Raw genomic sequence first — 20,780 nt, 5'->3', positions numbered from 1 at the left:
TCTGGACGAGAGAAAACTCTGTTCTCAATCTGGCCCAGTGAACTACTTTATGGGCCGGTCCAGTTTCAAGGTCCTGAGCCAGACGTGAGAGGGATTCTGTCCAAGTTAAAAAGCACGAGGTCTCAGGAATGTCCTTTCAAACTGGATTTCACTGCCTATAAATATTTTCCATCTTCTGCCCTGGAGGATATAGGTTTGACTCCACAGCTGATGAGCCCTGGCAGAGCAGGAGGGAAGGCCACACTGTTTATCACCAACAGTTTGTCAGCACACAAAGTTTAACTTGCAGAAAGAAAGAATCCAACCCATGCTCAAAGCCACTTCTGCACAAAAAATCCCCCAAAAATCAACAAGAAAAAAGAGACAGGCAGCAGTAAATAAGGTCCCAGTAAAAAAAAAAAATCAAACCTTATAGATGAATTTTCTGTGCAAAGCAGGGTTCAGCATTGCTTACAGCCAGGAAAACAAGTAAGCTCCATGAGATTCTTCAGGTCGGAGATCCCTAGTTCCAACCCATGGGGAAATTTGGTAGAGCAAATGCAGGAAGACACAACTAGCCCATACCAGGCGCTTCACAGCGCCATTCCCACACGTTGCACACTCTTGGAACTCTTCGTTCACCTCAGTATGCTAGAAAAATCAGGGGGCACTACTCTCATGGCAGGAAGAGCACAAGCCAGATGGAAACTAGTTAGTGATACAACACTTGAGGATGAGCAATTTAGTATCTCAGTGGAGAGGATGGGAGCTGGAAGCGCACAACCGCAGCTTCACCACTACAAACAGCACTGAAGTTCTGATGCAAGATCCATACAAGCCTTCTCTGCTTGCACAGCGTGTTTTAAGGATGTACAGAAAAGTGAAAAACCAGGCTCTAACTAGCTTCCCATGCCTCCCTTTTACCATCACGTTTGAAGCAACTCATCCTTTACACTGCTTGTTTACCGAAGAGCCTCTGTTGCGTTCCGTGCGGAGGCCCCTTCAGAGCCAAAGTCATGCACAGGCTGGCTTTTGAGCCATTTGCCTGGATTCCTATCGGCACTTCAGTTTGTGCTCATCAACGTGATGCCATACGTCCCCCTTTTCCACTAGGATCTGTTCTGTTAGCCATGCATAAAATCTTCATGCACCAGCACTCTCTGCAGATCTTTGCAAAATAAAAGGGAAAGCTCAGTCTGAGAAGTGAGGACCAGGAGAGGCTGCTGGTACATGCAGTGAGGAAGCTTAGACAAAGCATCAGACAAAGCAGCACGGTCAAGCACATGAGATTTGGGTCAAAGCACCCTCCTGATCCTCCTGCTACTGCTCCTTGCTGCATACGGGTTCCCAGGACTATCACCACCTCCCACCATGTTTGATGGGTACAGTGACAAAGAGTAGGTTCACCCTCCAGTAATAGAAATCTTATTTGATCTTTTAGTCAGAAATGTCTCACGGCAAAAAAATTAGCACCTCGAGGGCTGCTGGGATTCCCGGAGGATTCCCAAGACTGGAGAGGTTAAAGATGTGTTGGACAGTTCACGACTGTCTCACAGTAAGCTCCGCTTCTCACATTGAAATTTATTGACTAGCATCCAGCTCCAGCTCAGGCATTCTATCAACGATGCTAATTTTAGGCACTTTATCAGCGAGCACCAGGTGACCAGCTCGAGGCTACTGCACTCACCTGCTGGACTGTTAGCATCAGGACATCACCAAAGGTTTTAATTTCTTCACTCTGCGTTCATGGAACACCCCACCTCGTGAAGCAGCCACGCCATATTGCTCCTTTCAAGTGACCTGCAAGGCTCTGCACATCCATGTATAGCATCTAGTAATTTTTCCTGCATATTTATGACAATTTTGATGGCAAAGGATCTTAGATCTCCTTGGAAGACAGAAATTATGCCCAGCCTCCAAAGCGTACAGCTGAACCCCACATTGTTGTCTACTTCCAGGAGCAAAACCTTATGCACATTTACCTGTGCCAGCTCAGCTGCCGGCTTCCTCCTCTAATCTTTTGAGTATGGACAATTTAAGGGTATTTCATTATTTCACAATCAAGGAATCCCAGCATAATCAAAAGATGCCGTCCATATCTTACCAGGAGCTGGACCAAGACCTGTGGCCTCTAGCTGAGCTATGCCGCTGCCCTAGGGATGTAGAAGGTGGCTCCTTGTTCTTCTCAACACCCCCTAAACTGTCACATTAGTTCTTCTTCTGCATCTGAATAAAAAATGAAATTTAGGTGATGTTAATAAAACTTCTAAAATGGTACCCCATGCAGCAGGCCCCGCTCATTCCTCTCTGCCGGCCAGCAGAGCATCCAAACAGTTAACTAAATCCACTTCTAGAATCTTGACCTGGCAATTTAAAGATAAGCTAAACAAATATCACAGCTGACTCAGAGCCGCCGGTGAGCAGGGGAAAGAATTCCTGTAAACCAGTTTGCATGGAGTAAACCAGACGCACAGAGGGCAATCTCGTGTGGCATCTTCTGTTACAAAGACCTCTTCTGCTGAACAGACGCTGCTCCTTAGAAAGGATTCAAAGGGCTAAACTCCATTTTTGAAGACATGGCTAACAGGGTTCACAGCTGCAGATTCTCCCGTTTTCCCTCCACACTCTCTGCGACTGCCTACTGTTTTCACAGCCCTCTCTTCCCATCACTGTCCAGTGCTTGATGCCCTGAAGAACCAAGCAGCATCTGAAGAGAGAACCACCAACAAATCACCAGCTGGAAGACACAAAGACCAAAAAAGTAAGGGGAAGAGAGAAGAGTGGAGGGGTCTGGAAAAGGAGTTTATTTATCATAAATACAGATCAGCTAGACATGCAGCTTATCCCACAGAAGAGGCAAAACCCCTGGAGACTCTCCAGAAAGCCACACACTGGAAAGCTGGTTCCCGGTTACTTCCCTCTCTCCACAGCAAGACCAGGATGAACTCAATTATCCAGCATCTCAGTGATCTTTTCTGCCACAGGATTGTACCGACGTGTTCCACCATCAGTATCCGTGTCTGCTAATGGCAGCAATCTATCGCCCTGCCGGCAAACTCCTCCTGCCTGGTCAGAGGTGGAGATTTCTTAACAAATTAATTAATTCTGTCAGAGCTTGTTTGGAGCACAATGGTGCACAGGGATTCAGTGGATGGGGGGGGATATTCACAGACCTAACTGGGAATCTTGCTGCCAACATCTGTTTTGGGAAAGGCCATTTCTAGAAACAGTATGAAATGAGGCTCTTCAGGCTTGTGTCAGAAATTTGGGTATATTGTTTTATCAGCAACCTCTGGATTTTGTTCCCACTAAGAACATCGCCCTTTGAACAGGTTGATGACATTATCTAATAATTACAATCAGCTCCTCCCTGTGCAGTGAGGGTTGAAAGTCCCCCATGTTCTCCCTGGCCCTCTGCCACATGAACCCCTCACTGCCCAGTCCCTGCAAGCAGATGCTGCAATAGCTGACAGAGCAACAGCACTCAAGGAAAGAGAGATCAGCACAGAGTTCATCCTTCAGTCTTCCGGGGCTCAGTTTTTCTCCAGAATTTTGGTGAGGAGTTCGTTCAGCCGGCTCACCATTGGTCTGGGATCCTCATTCAGTCCTGCTGCTATCATGGCATTCTCATAAATCTGTAAAAGAGAAGAAAGTATTAAATAAGCAGCAAGAGTGAGCTGGATGAGAGCCGGGGAGGAAGCGAATGTCACTCTCCAGGACTTGTATGCTGAGACCAAGCACGTCTTCTAGGTCATCTGGTAGGAAAACACAGCGACCACAAGTACCAGAAATACCCAAAGGGGGACCAGAGAAGGATGGGATTCCTGCCCCCTACAAGGGCTTCACCCTGTTCCCTGCCACACATGGTCTGTGAGCTGGTTCTGGGGAGGATGGTGCTGCTTCTGGAGAAGGCCTGGCTCTCACCTGATCAAGCAGCAGCTGAGCCAGATCAGGCTGACTGTCCTTCAGCTCGTTAAGCTTCTTAATCAGAGCATGCCTGTAAGAGGGAGAGAGATCAACACTGAGACTTGGTATTTATGGACACAGGGAGAAATTTATTTCCAGAAGGAGCAGCTAAGCCAATGTGGGACAGGAAATGTTCTACCTAAAGGCCAAAATAGCTCCAACTTCCTTGCTCCTGTTCTGGGGGCTTGTCTCTTCTCTCCCACCCTGTCCCTATAACCGTTTGTCCTCAGAGGGCTGGACAGAGTGTGGCTTGTCTCTTCTCTCCCACCCTGTCCCTATAACCCCCGTTTGTCCTCAGAGGGCTGGACAGAGTGTGAGTGGGTGGCTCACATCAACTGTGCCACACAGCCTCAGACTAAGGCACTGTGGTACCCACTGCACTTAATGAGGAGGGCTCTGCTAATTGGGAGCATTACATTGTCTCCTCTCTGCCTCCACCCCAGAAAGACTGCGGTGCCCCAGGCCTAGCAGTGGAATTGCTCCTCCTTACCCTGTGTTGATCTCCAGGGTGGGCTGCAGGAGCTGGGCACGCTCCTCTTGGGTTTTGGCCAGCTGCTGCATGCGAAGAAAGTGGCGGGCAGCCCCCATCTCGAGCACAGTGATCATGGCGGGGTGGGTGTCCAGCCGGGTAGTCACCTGTGGCAAAAACGGCGATGAGTGCTGAGGTGGGAAAGGCACATGGTTCCAAGGACTCGGGGCCTCCTCAGCACAGACCCACACCAACCCCCTGCATGATTCGTCCTGACCCCACAGGAGCTGCCTAAACTGGCAGGAAAGCTGAGGGCCCAACTGGCCCCGCTGGTCCACAGGCAGCAGCTGGACTCAAAGCACTCCTTGCCAATAAGCCTCTCTAGTCCACAGGCAAGACAGTCACCAGCCTGTTCTTCTGGTAACCAGAGCATGAACTAGTAAAATGGGCTTTGCTCATTACGCCTTAAGATATGGTTCTTCTGCTGCCATGCTGTCCATCTAAATGTCAAATGCCAGCATTCATACTATCGACAGAAAGGAGGCACAGAGAATTTCTCTCAGGATCCAAAGAAAAATCCGTGGCAGCAGATCCCAAATCAACCACCATCTTTCTTTCCTCCCTAGATTGGTACCTCCATGGATCTCCCATACACAGTTACCCCATGACAGAATGCCTACCTTAACACCAGTGACTCGTGAGCCTAAGGCGTTTCTCATCCAGGCCATCAGATCCTCAGCCTCTTTCTCTGTCAGACGTTCTGCAGCTGGCAGGGGAAAGAGGGCACATCTGAACGTGCATCTATAGCGTGCCAACGGATGGTGAGCTTTGCTCCTGAGCTCAGTCATACTGCCATTTATCTGTTCTCTTGTGGAAATGGGAAGGCAGCACCACTCGGCACGCACCTACGTACATGATCCCAGACCGTGCTGTACCCAGAGAAGGGAGGCTCATGCCCTGACAGTGCCTGCCTGCCTCTGCCAGGGCACCAGATGCATGCGTGTTGTTACAACTCAGATCATGGGAACTCCACGTATGACATGCCATCCTTTGAAATCAGCAAACTGCTTAAGCTTTGATCACATGAGATGAAAGGGATCTGCAAGTTGCCTCAGAGCATGAGAATGGCAGGATGGAAAGGAGTGCTCTTGCTCACATGCTCAGGAGCTGCAAGAGTGCTGGAGGAGGTGCACCCTCACTGGGTGGCATGAGGTGGCAGGACTGCATGCAGCAGGAAGGGCCAGGGAAGCCTCAAGATACCTGGGCGACTCTCCTCAAACTTCTCTTCCTTATAGTGATCAACAACGATATCCGTCTCCACAGAGATCAGCTTCTTCTTGTCAAACTCCCGAAGGTGCAGGAGCGTCAGCTCATCGAATTGCTCGTAGCAGAACAGGACCTGTGCCAAAAAAAAAAAAAAGGGACAATAACACATTGTGTGGGATGTAACAGCATTTCCTCCTTCCCAAGGCACCTCCGCACCAACCAGCAAGAACATCACAAGGGAAGAGCAGGTTCAGCCCCATGGTGACTATCACTTAGGGCCCCAAATGAAAGCAAACCCTTGGAGGGCTTTGTGCCACGGGTCCTGCTGCCCCATGGGAAGTGACAGCCAGCACTGACTCCAGTCCTGAAAGGGCCACCTGCTCCCAGAGGACACCTAGAACACCACTACCAGCCCTGCACAGCAGCTCCTAGGCTCCTCTTCTGGGGTTCAGCGAAGGTATTAAACAGATGTCAGAACTGGATGTCTGCACAAGTACCGACCCGCCTGCAGAGAGCATGTGATGGGTCCTTCCTGGCCTCACGCTGCAGTAGCTGGTCTGAGCAGAGACAGAGGGAGCCCGGGCAGACAGCGCAGAGGCAGGGGTCTATCACAGGCCTCACTGCCCTGCTCAGCTCTGAGATCCAGGTGAGCCCTGACCACTGACGACTACAGCTGAGGGTGTTCCCCTGATCACGGCACACGGCTCACCCACCTCCATGTCCTTCTTCTTCATGGCCTCAAAGTACGGGGAGTGCTCAGCGAGGTGCCGGTTGGGTGCACACAGGTAGTAGATGTTTCTGCTCCCTGCCTTCATGCGGGAGGCGTAGTCGGTCAGGCTGGTCAGCTGGCCTGCGGGCAGGGCAGACGATTCGTAACGTAGCAACTTCGCTATGTCCTCCTGGAAGAAATGTGCTCCTGTGAGCTGAAGGCAGGTGACTATAGCTCTACCCGACCGCTCCCAGCCCCAAGAATTCCCTTTGTAGTATGCAGGCCTGTTTGCAGCCCTGCAAAAAGGCTCGGGGGATTCAGAGTCCCTTCTTTCCTGCTCCAGATATTAAGGAGGCAGAAAAGTGACCTAGACAAGATGTAGGTCAAGCTCTCCTGGAAATGGGAATCCAGGCAGAGGACAACAGTAGGGGAAAGCCCTACTTTATTGCCTGTTGTAGTTCATGTTGCATCAGGGAGGGCTGACAACACAGCGTGGGTGCAGAGACTCTGCAGTGTCTCGAATTAAGTGGGAAGCAGCACCCAGTCCGAAAGAGCAAGAGTTCGGGCACTAGAGAATCTGTAGGTCTCATTAGACCCAGGAACACAAGTTATGGGTGTGTAAGATTCAGAGAAGTCGCAGCCCTGCTCATCCCAGGCCACGGCAGGAGCCACTAATCTTTCCCATCAGCTGCAGTGCTGCAGGACTTCTGGTACCTTGACATCCTGCTCTGCTATCGTGACGATCCCCTCTCTCATGAACACTCCGTAGTCCTCAAAGAATTTGGCATATTTCTCAGGGTCCTTCTTGCTCTGGTCAATGAAGAATTTGATCAACCTCTTCTGCAAAACATCTCGGAGCTTCCTGCGGCAGAAACAAGGCTTTTTTAAGACAGATGCCAGACCAATACAAGAGACATGAGGTGAACATCTCTCCCTGTGCAGTATTTTAGCAATGCATTTGCCTTTTTCCACAAAAAAGCAGCTCCAGGCCCACTGTCTCCTTTCCCTCCTGGCTCTACATCTGTTCTTTGTATCTCAGTCAAGAGCAGCTCTTGAGCTAGAGAGGTAGCTAGAGCTGTGGTACAAATGCACCGCTGAAGCTCCAGTCTTCAGGAACTCGTGATGCAGTGATGCTGCAGCACAGGGCATCCGCCTCACTCCCACAGCTACCCTTGAACATGGGAAGGAAGCGGCTGTACAAGGGTTACACTTGGAGGAACCCCTTCTGAAGGCCTGAAAATCCACTGTGAAGTGACAGGGCTAATTTGGTGACTATAGCGAAGGCAGAGGCATTTCACCAGCCATGGAATACAAAGTTAGCCATCAAATCTAGCAGGGTAACAGCACCAGTGCTAAGCAGTAAGAGCCTACTCTTATACTTCCTTCAAGTTCCAACAACGGCAGATGTTTGAGAGGGGACTTGAAGGACAGCAAGTAAGGAAAAACCAAAGCCAGATCTAAAAGGTTCTTAGAGGAGACTGTCCTGCTGGCAGTCAGCTTCACTGGGCCTCAGCACCGAAGGAAAACCCTGCTGGCTAGCTCTCAGTTTTTGACAAACGTGTGTGAGCACAGCAGAGCTTTGAAGGAAGTCTGGGGACAAGAGGCACAAGGTGCTGCGTGAAGATCTACACATAAATAATGGTGACACTAAAGTATGGCCCTGCTTCCTAGTACTGACAGCTGACTTGCTCTTTGGTTTTGTTTGCCATACCACTTGGTGGTGCAGACCAGACACTTTAAATAGCGAATCCACTGTTATTGCTGTAGATCAGAGATATCGAAAGGCAGCCTAGCGCATGAGGGGCACGTGGCCCAAGCAGGCAGCAGCAGGTTGTGTGACACAGGACACTGCTCCCACATCTCAGTGTGACGAGCATAGCTGAGAACTCACTTTATAGACTACAGAAATTCTCAAGGATGGAAATGCTGCAGCTGACGTGCCAGGACCTTCCAAGCCGCTCTAACTATCCCACAATGTCCCCTCCTCAACCAGCAAGAAGCTGGAAAAGCCTCAGCAGTCCACAGGATCTAACTCTTGCTTACCTGATAAGGGCACTCTCCTGCAGCAGCTCCCTGCTGAGGTTCAGGGGTATATCCTCACTGTCCACAACACCTGGAAGACAGAGCAACCCTTGAACAGCGAGGCAAACAGGAGCGCCAGGCTCAGGAAGGCAGCCCCTCACCTCACCCCCTGGGGAAGCCATGGCCCACAGCCTGCTATTCCTGGTCCCAGCACATACCTCTCAGAAAACGCAGCCATTTAGGCAGGATGTCTGCAGCTTTGGTTTGGATGAGAATTTTGCGGCTGTAGAGGGCAACGCTGGAGCCCAGTTCCCTGCTGATATCAAACATGGACGGTTTCTGCAGGAACAAAGAGACCAAAGGGTAACACCAGCACTGCGCAGGGTGCCCAGCTGCACACTATGCTGCAGCATCTCTGTGGCTGCACCAGCTGACCAGGTCACACTGTGGTCTTCACTACCAGTGATGAACCCAAAGAGAGTTGAAATCTCAGCTGTCTTCCCTAGGAACCTATCTGAGCCATCTCCCTGCTCCTGTCATGGCTCCATACCCCCACCGATGTCCCGTGGCACCCAGCCCACTGCAGAGATGCCACACTGGACATTCCTCCTTGCCATTCTGCAGCCTTAGCTGCCTCCTTTCCCTAAGGAGCTCTCCTGTTCTCTCCCCTTCAGAGCAACTGGGCAGATGTTCCACTGTTCCCTGGACAGAAGGGCACGTACTTGCTCAGGCACATAGAAGATGCTGCGGATGTTGAGGGGAGCATCAGTCTTGTAGTGCAGGACGTAGCGGGGCTTGTCGTAAGCCTGCGCTATGAAGCGGTAGAACTCCTCGTGCTGCCACTCACCGATGTCCTTGGGGTCCAGCATCCAGAGTGCCTGTGGAGGAGCAGGGAGATGAGGTCCCATCAGCTCTCAATACCTGCGGTCTCACAGCTGCAGGGCTCTCCTTTCAGAGTTACACTTTCTCACTGGAGCACGGAAACACGATCTTTCAAACAGACTGCTCTGCACAGCCCGAGTATTACGGTTCAGGCACGTTATCACAGATTAACAAAATACTGCCCCTCAGCTGATCTTGGGTCACCCCCCACAGAGGTGCTCTTGCCCTGCGACATATATAAGGCAGCTTTGTTTAGCCCAGAGCAAAAGGGATTTGGCTAACCTCCACTGCCTCACACTGCTACTGGCCAAGAGCATCCAGGACAGTTACCACAGCCCAGCTGACCGGCAGTACCTCAAGGCCTGACCAACAAGCGAAAGAAAAGCACAAGTTTAAGTGGGTCTGTTGCAACCGGCCTGCCTCCCTGCTGGAGGTCGCTATCCCACCACAAGGTCAGCCGAGTGCTTCTGAAGCAACTCCTTCAGGAGATGCTTTGTGAACCACTCGGCCATCCCTGCAGCAGGGGCAGAAAGCACTTCAGCAGCACCATTTCACACATCAACACGTGAGTTGAAGTCACGAGCTCCAGACCAGGTCCCTCCCCGTGGCCATGCTTTCCACCTGCTGCTGCTCTAAACCCCCCAGCGCTTTCTGGAGCACTCAGTCCATGCTCCCACCACATTTAAGTTTTCGGTGCCTCAGCAAAAGACTAGCATCTAGCAAAGACGTGGGAGGTTCTGCCTACTTAACAAGCCTGGGGACCCAACTAAGAATCTCACGTTTCCAGCCGGGTGAAGCCCGCTACGCTCACTGCCACTCTTTTCTACTCAGCCCTAATGAGTGACAGGAGCGGTCACTGGGGGGATACAAACATCCAGCCCACCTTCCACCTACCAGTCCAAGGGATTCAGGGCTCTGGAAGTCCTGCCATGCTCCCATACTCCTTAAAGCTTCTTCTGCCTCAAAGCCTTGTTCCACGAATGGCTTCATAACATTTCAAGCACATGCAAGTGTCCTGGAGGGTTTGCAGGATCACAGGTAGCATTACGGACTCAACTGGGTACTGAGGTGCTTTACAGCAGCTGTTGTTAGGTAAAGTGCTGCTTTCCCAGAGGCTTACTGGTAGCTCCAGTTATCACAGTTAGACTGGAAAAGCCTCTAACTCCACATTGTCAGCTACAGGGCAAGCATTCAAGAGCTTATCTAGGAAAATCCACACCAGGGATCTAACTATGCCTCTGTTTACAGTGAACTGATGTTGATGTGTGGAAAAAGGCAAAAACAAGATCCCGGATAAAGAAAAGGTCTGAAATGGGAGCATAATGCGGATAGAGCTGTTGCTGTATCCCAAGGGAAAACAGACTTTCTGATAAGAAGATAAAAGTACATGACTATTAAGGGCACTTCACCCCTTGCTCTAGTACTACTCTTCTCTAGGGAGCCTGTTCTATTGATTGTCAGGTAGAAAGAGCAAACAGCCGCCTAAATCTATTTCTGGTTTTGGAATTTAAAGGAAACAGCTAGAAAGCCTTTGGAACAGAAACACTATTATGCAGGAATCCAAAAAAATATCAGTGACTAATAACACCAATTACAGAACCTTAGATAAATTAGCATGATAAAAATATTTAAGTACAGTCTTAAAAGCCTGTGCATTCAGTGCCACATTCCAGGAAACAAAAAGACCACACACACGATTTCTCCCTGCTCTCTTAGGTGAGGAAGCTTTGGCCAACCAGAAAAGGAGATGCTGGAGGAAAATCATGCACAGATTTTTGTTTTAAGGCTAATGAATTTTATCTAGGCAATTCCTGCAATTGGGCCAGGAACTTCTGACTAAAATGGATCTGGCTGCTATGTAATTTTTAGTGGTCAGAAAATGCCAGCATCAAGCAGCGCTCAGCTAAGAGCTGTGAAGAAAATCAGGCCGTGAGCCGAGCCAGTAAGACAAACCAACCATTTCCTGGCCCTGGCTACCTCGTGCTGAAGGACAGAGGGAACTGCAGCAAGAGGTGTCAGCACACCAGTGACGTGAGCAATCCCTACACCACTACCCCGTTACCTGGCTTAAACAGTTAGAATCAGTATTATAAAACACTGAAATAATCATTCTGATTAAGGGAAGATCCAGAAGACAACTATAAATAAAACCTGCTTTGCTAATCTGCAGGAATTCTCTCCAACAAATGTAAACAAGCAGTTCCAGATGTGACTTCTGATGGATTGTCTGCTTTTATTCTAATTAACTGATCACTACAGGGTCTGTGATATCCTGGACAATCCTACCCTGGTTTCTGGGGACAGCAGCAGCTTTATGCTGTTTCCTGTCTCCAGTGGAGGATTGCAATGGTTCCTCTCCACAGGTGGCCTGCCTGCTCACCTGTAATGTGTTAATTCGTCTCCCATTGAGATATAGTGGGAAGCTGATGAAGTTGCTGTATTTTGTCACCACCTCTGAAATGGAAAGAAGACAGAGGAATCATGTTTGTGAAACACAGTAAGAATTTCTTCAGTAACAGCAGGTGAAAAGGTGCTGCAGGAGAGGAAAACCACTTAAATTCACCTCCCGCTCAAGGGGCGGCGACAGACATCGCACAGCCCCCCAGCAGGCCACAGCATTTCCCTCCTCCACTCACCCTTGACTCGGTCTTCATTCGCAAACTCCTTGCAGTCTTCTTTGAGATGTATAATAATCTTAGTCCCGGTTCTGACTCCAGATGCTTCTGCAATCTCAAACATTCCTGAACTAGGATTAGAAACAGACCCCATGTCAGCCTGTGCCTCAGATACATCCATGGTGGGACATGAAAATACTTGATCAAACTAAGAGCACACATAACACTTCAGCACCAAGAGGAAAAGGCAAAAAATCTTGAATGGCCGAATGCTCTCTGTGCCTCTGAGAGGCCGCGCCAAAACAAGTGGCTGTCTTCCCTACAGAGACCGCAGACCCAGGACATGCTGCTCTGCAAAGGCACCAGCAGCCTCTACAGAAGAGGACAGAAACTTCAAACAAACTTCAGGTTGTGTGGGCCTAGCCTTCAACTCCTCTCCTACATTTCCTACAGTGACCCTAACACCCTGCCTTCTCCCTTGATGACTCCGACTCGTTTGTGGGTCCTTCTTCCTATCTCCACTGGAGTGTGCAGCAACTGGTTACACCAAAAAGCAGCTGTGCTCGTTCTGGATGACCTTTCCTACCCTATTGCTGAGCGAATGCCATACTGGGGATCAACCACTGGTGAGAGCACTGACCCAGGGGAGAAGCAGCAGCAGCGATGACAGACAAGCGTTCAGAGTGTATGGCAACACAGATTGCAGCATACAGCAGCTTGCCTGCAGCCCAAGACAGTCTGATGTCTCAGTTATACGATGTTTTTTCAAGAATTTAAGTAACTTCGTAAATTCTTTATTCCTAGGAGATTTTAAGGGGACACTGAGCTTTTCACTCCCAGAAGCTCCCATTTCAACATGGTCTGGCAGTCCACGGCTTTGCCATCACAGATGTTTGCAACTTCAAGCAAAAAGCAAAGGATGAGCACACAGATCTGACCCACAGAAGACACGTGCCTACAGAGCCGCAGCACTGCACGAGCCCTGCCTACTGTGGGTGCCTTCAAGCAAAAAGCCAGGGGACTACGAGACCAAAGAGATTAAATTTGTCTCTCCAGTCTGGGGCACTGCTAAGATGACTGCCTGCCAGCAGGGAAGGAACAGGAGAGGCAGGTACTCTCTTTGCCCGCAACACGCCTGCTCTGACAAAGCAAGTTTGTCCCTGTGGTTTCCACCCTGGCACATTTGGCCGCACTTTGTTACCACGTATAATCCAAGCAGGATCTAAACCAGTAAGCCTGGTCATGAAAGACCAGACAAGCCCTGTCTTGTTTCACACAGCTTTCAGTCCATGCCTGATCTGGCCACAGCCCCGCCACGTTTCCATCCCGTTCTGCAACCTTACCCATCTGAAGACCAGTGGTAGCCTGGGCTCCCCGGCTCTGCAGACTGTGAGAACACCTCCACTTTATCAGCCACCATGAAAGCTGAGTAGAAACCTACTCCAAACTGGCCGATGATTTTACTGCTGGCTTCAGCTTGGCTCTGCAGAGCATCTAGAAAAGCCTGGAGGAACAAAAGAGATATAAACCAGTCTGCAGTGACTTCAGATAGCACCGGGAGGCTGCAACCCATCCTCCAGCTGGGCTCCTCCGAGCACTGGTGCAGCCCTGCACCAGGCACCACAGCCTGGCAGTCCAGTACCCTCATCCTGTCAGTGCCCTCAGGAGGGTGCCCAAGGAAAAGGGGTTTCTCCCACAGGGACTGCACCTCTGGAAAAGGGGAGCATTGCTTGGGGCAACGCTCACTGCCACTAGCAGTAAAGGAAAGCAAGCGAGAGCTCAGTCAGGAGCACAAAACCTTAAAATGGTGACTCCAGACATGGAAAAAAAAAAATTAAAAAAAATCGGGTACATATATATAACAGCTTGCCAGCACAAGGCCACAGCTGCTGCCCTCCCAGGCACATGGTGGATGCCAAGGGAGCATGTGCCCCTCCGTAAGGATGGCTTGGGGAGGAAGGCATTTTCTTCTGGGAGTGAGGGCAGCCAGGTGCAGCAGTGTCACACGCAGGGCCCATTAGCGCTGCTTGGGCACCACGGGCATCCCACGGCAGACAGCAGAGACCGTTAAGAACCAGAAGACTCCAGAGGTAGGTTTTACCTTCCAAGAGGAGTGTAATTTCACAGCTGGGCTGGGGTTCAAGGGACAAAACAGAATGAGGAATTACTGGGAGAACAAAAGTGACTGGAACTGGAGAAAACTTTCCTAAGGGGGAAGGAGGAGTGCCTCATCCCAAGTTACCTTTGAGCCTGATCGAGCAATGGTACCAAGGTTAGAAACCAGCTCCTCCTGGGTCATCCCAATACCTGTGTCCTGAAAAGAAACAGCAATCATAACTGAAGCCATCAGTAGAGAAGCATCACTTTAGCAAACAGGACCCGAGCAACTTCTGCCTCTGACTCCCCCTCTCTCCCAGCCAGCTGGGCAGTAAATGCAACAGCAGTTTTCCAGCTGTACCCGGTCAGGACAGCGGACTCAAAAGGCACGCAGCTCCAAGGGGCAGCCACAGCTGCCCTGTGGCTATGAACTACCAGAGGGCTCAGAGCCTCAAGCCTTTTATCGAGAGAAAACAAAACCACACCAAGGCGGGCTGGTTTCTACAACCCTCTAAAAACACACAGGATGACAGCGCTGGAAGATCTCAACCCAGCCGCAGCCTCACTCTGCCGGGGGCCGCGCACGTACACAGTCTCCATTCCTGAACAGGTCCAAAGGGGAGCTGAGGAGCAGCGAGAAGCAGCTTATTTCCAATCCGCAGATGGGGAACTGATGCCTTCACACCAGGAATCAGTGTCAAAGCAGTGAATCCCTCAACTCTCAGGTAATGCAGACACTTGTCTAGAAGCACCGCATTCACTAATCTCCATCCACTCTGCCTTTTCCTTCCTCCTCTCCCTCTCACATTATGCTCCGCAAGACTGGAGTGCGAAGCTTTCAGCATCCAGGTCCCTGGGAGCTGGGTATTGCAGTGCCTGTGGGAACAGTCTAATCCCAGCTGGAAGTATGGTGCACTGGCCGCACCTCACGGTGCTCTGTCCAGGCTCTGAAGGCACCCAGCTTGTTGTCTTCCCCAGTTTAATCCAGATTTGGACTCCTGCATGCAGATAAACAACTCCCTGCTGCTAGCACACGCCTCTCAGGCAGCAGACCCTGCAGCTGCACCATCCAGAAAAAGGCTGCAGCAAGCCTCAGTCTAGGCTGCAACTTCATTTGTTGCCACAACACATTTGCACGACCCCAAGGCAACATGGATAACAGCAAACCCCAGCTAGAAACAGCCACCCTCTCACACAGGACGCCAACAAAAAAAAGCTTTCCCACATTGTAGTCCAATGTATTTTCAGACTTGCTACATGCACATCTTCCGCAGAAGCAAAGCGCAAGCTAATGCCCTCCAGGATGCCACTTCCGAGAACCAAGCGCCGTTCCCCCTCCCAAATCCCAGCAGCTTCTCTACCTGACGGAAACATCCCGAGAAGCCACTCTTACAGGTTCTCTGAGCCACTCCGTAAGGCGGCAGCAGCGTGAAAATTAGCCAAGTGAAAGGTGATTCTCATTCATGTGAGGAGTTCAGCTCCCCTCGAGTACCTGCGAGCACAGTTGGCACGGCCGACAGCAGCCTGCACACCCAGCAGTGGGCTGACACACTCCCAACACCATTAACACAGGGGTGGGATTCGGCATGCAGGAGTCAGCAAAACGAGCTCGAGCGGAACTGGCTGCTGCTAGATGGCTCGGAGGTGGGATGCCAGAGCGAATTCTGGCACTGCACGCCTCTACCACCCACATGGGGCATTTATTGGGCTTATTTGCTAGCAAAGTAAGTTAATGTCAGTACGTATTTGTTAATCTAGCGTTTAACTCCACTGAAGAATCAAACTGTGGTCAACTTGTGAGGTTACCGAGTGAGGTGCCATGGGGGTAAGACATTCTTCTGCGTCCCCACAAGTCATGGCACAGCAACACCTTCTACTTGATTAAGTACGGGAAGGCCAGTCAGTCGTCTTGGCGGAGAAAAGGGATGATGCCTGGTAAGATCTCAACAGTGGGAGATGAAAAGCCAGGAAAAACAAACAGGGTATGGCAAAATCTCAGGAATCTGACATGGTCCCTTCCCCCAGGGAAGAAAAAGCCAGAAAGAAAAGTTTTCAGCATCTGGTTCAGGTTTTGTTCGTGCCAGATCCTGAACAGAACTCTTAACTCCTCTGATCCACTCCTATTTATAGCACAACATGTCATTCCCAAATTCCAGTATGTTAAAAAAAAAAAAATAAAATACCCTTACCCCTTGAATTTATTTGGCTATTGAATTCCAAATGCCCTGCCAAACTTATTGCAAAATGCTTAATGACAATTCCTGGAGCCTGGTTTGATGAGGGTGAATCGCAAGGAACAAAGAGAGCGCGGCTCACAACGGTCTGCTCGCCCAGCAGCGCCCAGCCGCTAATGGGAAAGCGGAAAGCGTCCTTTTAGGCGGCTGGCCGAAGATCCTGGCAAAGCAGACATTTCCTACTGCAGGAAAACACCTGGGCGGATTACGATGAAAACGCCATCAAGATTCGAATGGCTCTCGCAGCGTACGCGTTTCCTGCGGCTGGCCTTCGCACTGCGCTTCTCGGCTCCCTTCACCAGATGGTGCTGCGCCGGGGAACGGGGAATAAAGTGGTGGCGGAGAGACGGGAGCTCGGCTTCTGCAGAGCAGGCCCTCTTCAGCGATGGGAAGCAAATGAACCTGCCGGCAAACAGCCCAGCTTGGGCTGGGGCGAGGCAAGCACTGGCAGCACTTGCTCCATAAAATCCACAGAAGGAGCTGGCGGGACTTCCACTGCCCTCCTCGCAGCATGGATCGGCCTCTAGGCACCTTCATCAGGAACCACCGTGTCATCACACAACCCTCTGCAAACACTTTCTACCCGCGACCGGCCAGCCTAAATGCAAGGACCGCCGTTGCTCCACCATCAACATTACAACTTTCCTTCCCTTGCAGACACTTTCAAGCCCTCCCTTCGGTCTGCAAGAAAAGTTTTATCAGGCTGAAAACAGCCACGGCAGTTATTCATAACAGTACGAAGCAATTGGCACATGGGGCTCCACAAATTACAAGACGGGAAGGATATGTTCAGAGTTTAAAGTGAGAAATGCTTCTCCACAGCTTGGAGAAACCAACCACTGTGTGCCATGAAACAAGAGTTCAGTGCGCTGACACTTCATTAGCTGAAGGTTAATTACAGAAGCCCTTCTGTTAGTCAGCAGAACAACCACCTACTCACCTGGTTGAATTTCCCTTCTGGGACTTCTTAGGGTGTAAACATCCCCCTGAACCATCCCCTCTACAGCCCTGTTCCTCTGCAAGTCAACACAACAGGCTACAGACCTTCACCCCATCTTCTGAGGGACTATGAAGAGCTCTGTGGCCACACTCGTTGAACTACACTTCTAAACTAAGTAACGTTTCCCCTGATGAGACAGCAGCTGAACACTGCTTTTAGCACCTTTTTCTGCATGGAGACCTCCCAGGTCCAAAGCCGGCTGTGGAACTGCCCGGGACCTTTGTGCTTTCTCTGCACTTTGTTCTAACCTTCGCGGCGTGGGTGCTGGACGTTAGCAAACAGAGACCATTCTGTGTAACGACGGCTGGGTAGCTGCTGGGCACGCAGTACCTCAGGGTTCCCACCACGAAATCCTCCGTGCTTGCTCCGCAGCCCTGGGACCCTCCATCTTTCTTGACAGAGGAGTAAACGAACAACTTCGGCCTCGCTATTGGTCTCATCAAATCAGTCAGCCTACAGCTCTTGTGTTCGTATCTTACTTTTTGGAAAAGCAGAAGCAAACTGCACATCATTACAGCAACAAATCTAGTTTAAAACAGCAAATTGCTTAGTTTAGCTGGTAAACAAGAACCTAGGTAATGTCACACCTCTGCTCATTACCTGAGTCCAGTTTAAGGTATTGCAGAGCCTCGTTACACCAAAGAATCCATTAACTAACCATTAACTGCTGCCTCTGCCATGGCTGCATCTGCAAGAAGGACTGCAGTTAGAGGCACATGCCTGAGCTACCGTGCCCTTCATTTTGCAAAACGAACATTTGAAACGCTTATTTCAGTGCAAAATCTCAACGGGGCGTCAGAAGAACACTGACGACATTATAAAATAAGGATGTGCTGCTTTCACCAACTGATAAGGTAATAAAATCCCCAAACGTCCGATTAGCAAGTGTCCCCCCCTGTTATTTAAACACCTTGCTTTAAGAGAGTTAGAATTCCCAAGAGCAGGACAGCAGCCGCACCGGAGCAGCTTTCTGGTTTAGAACCAGTATGGTGTCTGCAGCAGCCATGAACAAAAGAAAAGGCACAAAAAAAAAAATAAATGATGCATACAGATACAAGGTAATGTTGGCCTGGTACACAGAAGCTGTCCAAAGCAGAGCACCTAAGGTTTCCTTTCCTTTCCAATACCCTGCGTTAACATTATTTTCAACAGTGCTGAGCGTTGCTACAGGCTCAGCCTCCACCCCTCCAGGCCTGTTCAGAGAAGCACTTCCTTTCATCCACTCTGAATTTCCCATTTTTAAACGTGACATGCCCTTATTCTGGCATGAAGGGGAAGAAAGGAAAAGATTCCGCACTTCCTTCTCTAGGCCGCGGGTTATTCGAGATGCGTTTACATTTCTGGTTCCCCAGCTTATTTGTCAAAGGTGACGCAACAACGGGAAGCTCTAACCCACCCCTGCAGTCAGTGGCGCGTTTCTGTAAGCTTAATTCCACCTGAGGCTCGTCCAAGCACAGCCAGCCTTACCCCTCCATCTCTACCTGCATTACTGCCCATCTCCTGCTCCCCGGCTTCCTCAAGCCCAAGCGGCAGACGGGTGCTGCAATGCTGCGCACAGCTAAGGACGTAACCCTCTCTCTGCTGCAGCCTGGTAGCACAGGGTGGCTGCCAGGACATGACCCAGCGTGGAGGAGGACCAGCTGCCCCCCTGCACCGAGCTTTCTTGGACATGCGGGTGCATTGAACTGCTAAAGCCCAGGCATCTCGGTTCCTTATGGGAGCCTCAGGACAGCTCGGTCCTTCTTGCAGACTGTTTACAACTCATAAACCAGGAGAGATCTGCTCAGTGATACAGGGAGCTGTTGCAGGGAGGAGTGGTGTTTGCAGTCATTTTAACTCCTCCCAAACACAGCAAACTTGTTATTTTGTGGCTTCGCCGACACTGATTTTGGATGACTGCAACAGCAAGAAGAAAGCCCAGCAAAGAGAACTGAGCAGCCCAAGCTCTGGCAGCAATTACGCTGCTTCCCTGTGTTAAAACAGCAGTCACACTCCTCACCCAGCAGCAGCAGCAGCTATTAGCTCTGTAAACATTTCGAACAATTTCCTCTAAACTGTCCTAGCCCTAAATTAAGCATCAGAAAGGAGAACGGCTCCAGCCCCCGAGCTCACACAAAGGCAGGGTTACCACCAGACGCAGCACTACGGCAAAGCTGCGTAGCAGCAACACCGACTGCACCGCAGCCAAGCGCCTGTCACCGGCCGGGCGCAGGGAGCCTCGTGCGGATGTTGAAGGAGAGCTCTGTGGTCACAGGGCTTTGGGGGCCGTAAAGGGTTCTCTGTTCCTACCTCGAAGGGTCCAAAACCATGTCGGTAAAGCCTTAAGGCATGCAGAACTGCAGAGCTCTGCAGATCCGTCCTCGTTGAAAACACGCCCCTAACATTTTCAAGTGGATTTTCTTAAGAGATCTGACCTTGCAGGCTGTGGCTGCTACCAGATGGAGCTGTCCTAGAAACAGAGCGAGGCAGTTTTCAAAGGGGTGGAGGAAATAGCAGAATTTGCTAGAACAGCAGCACTTTGGTGAAGGAACTGAGGTGGTGTATTCTGGCGACCTGGACAGTGAGCATTTCCCTCTTAGCAGACGCAACACTTGGTGATGCTGAGGTAGGATATCCCTGAATGAGAATATTGTATTAAAATTTGGAGGCTTGCTATACTTACGACTGAAATTCAGTCCTGGCAGAGAAGTAAGCAGAACTGCAGTCACTTAACAGAGGTGAAGGTAGTCCCTTACTGGAGGTAGATATCTCCCCCCGGAATGTGCCCCAAATGGAGGCCATCACACATTACAGACCTGCCTTTTCTCAGCTAGTGAGACACAGAGATGCTACAGGGCTTGGAAGGGGAGAGATCCAGCAGATCCAGGGGCCAAGAGCAGCACGGAGATCTGAGGAGAAGGACTTAGGGGCCAGAGTGAGACAACGGGACCTTCCTAGAAAAAAATGGGGTGACCATTGCTGCAGATCACCCATGAGGGACCTGCTGCTTCTGTTTTGGTGGGTCCTAGCTAGTACAGAAAACAAAACAGCGACTAAGGGACAGGTCCAGCTCTGCCTCAGTCCTTGCAGACAAGTTTTTTTTCGAACCTTTTCACTCCTGGAAGGTAGGGAAACTTCCTGAACAAGGCTTGTCCAAAGCAACTGTTGTATGCAGCATGTTTCTTCAAGAGGTTATAAATAAACCCTTCACTGGAGGTAAGGAGCTTTAGGCACTACTGAGAAGGCAAACCTATTAAAAGAGATTGGAGCAGCGCTGTTCTCTCTCCCTTCTCCGAGTGCCGTATTGCTGCAGTTAAAAGCCTCCCAGCTAAGACTCATTTAGTCGCATTAGAGATGCACAGGCAGCCAGGTAGGGGGTTATAAAAAGATAAATCCCTAACACATCTAATTGGGTATGACGTCAAACGCACCCTATCTGCAAGGTGGGCAAAAGAGGTCTCTTAACCAAAGTGCTGAAGAAGGGGACAGCTTCCACAATTACATGACACGAGTTGTAAGAACATCTTGATGGAGTCAGAGGCTACGCATCCACTATGATCTC

The 20,780-nt window shown here is 50.3% G+C and overlaps 1 protein-coding gene across 5 annotated transcripts in view; it reads right to left on the bottom strand.

Annotated features, from left to right (window-relative positions):
- Nucleotides 1–20,780, bottom strand: part of TRAP1 (TNF receptor associated protein 1) — a 34,867-nt gene that overhangs the window by 10,445 nt on the left and 3,642 nt on the right. Inside the window, exons 4-19 of one of the 5 annotated variants that reach the window (XR_004841352.1) lie at nucleotides 14,151–14,222; nucleotides 13,252–13,412; nucleotides 11,930–12,039; nucleotides 11,674–11,747; nucleotides 9,134–9,289; nucleotides 8,630–8,750; nucleotides 8,433–8,502; nucleotides 7,104–7,251; nucleotides 6,394–6,579; nucleotides 5,675–5,813; nucleotides 5,095–5,180; nucleotides 4,436–4,581; nucleotides 3,904–3,976; nucleotides 2,424–3,614; nucleotides 1,667–2,205; nucleotides 343–1,147 (exon numbers count right to left, since the gene is read on the bottom strand). Coding sequence is in view for 1 of the 5 variants with exons in the window: in XM_009634030.2 (XP_009632325.1) it covers nucleotides 3,513–3,614; nucleotides 3,904–3,976; nucleotides 4,436–4,581; nucleotides 5,095–5,180; nucleotides 5,675–5,813; nucleotides 6,394–6,579; nucleotides 7,104–7,251; nucleotides 8,433–8,502; nucleotides 8,630–8,750; nucleotides 9,134–9,289; nucleotides 11,674–11,747; nucleotides 11,930–12,039; nucleotides 13,252–13,412; nucleotides 14,151–14,222 (1,644 nt within the window). In the remaining 4 variants the exon portion in view is untranslated. Of the gene's footprint in view, nucleotides 1–342; nucleotides 1,148–1,441; nucleotides 2,206–2,295; nucleotides 3,615–3,903; nucleotides 3,977–4,435; nucleotides 4,582–5,094; nucleotides 5,181–5,674; nucleotides 5,814–6,393; nucleotides 6,580–7,103; nucleotides 7,252–8,432; nucleotides 8,503–8,629; nucleotides 8,751–9,133; nucleotides 9,290–11,673; nucleotides 11,748–11,929; nucleotides 12,040–13,251; nucleotides 13,413–14,150; nucleotides 14,223–20,780 lie in introns of those variants that run through there. The other 4 variants (XR_004841353.1, XR_004841354.1, XR_004841351.1 and 1 more) reach the window with 4 other exon arrangements.

Source organism: Egretta garzetta, unplaced genomic scaffold, assembly GCF_000687185.1.
Source record: "Egretta garzetta isolate BGI_Z169 unplaced genomic scaffold, ASM68718v1 scaffold372, whole genome shotgun sequence".
Classification (NCBI taxonomy): Eukaryota; Metazoa; Chordata; class Aves; order Pelecaniformes; family Ardeidae; genus Egretta; species Egretta garzetta.
The sequence above is the reverse complement of the archived record's forward strand: the minus strand, read 5'-3'. Positions and strand labels throughout refer to the sequence as shown.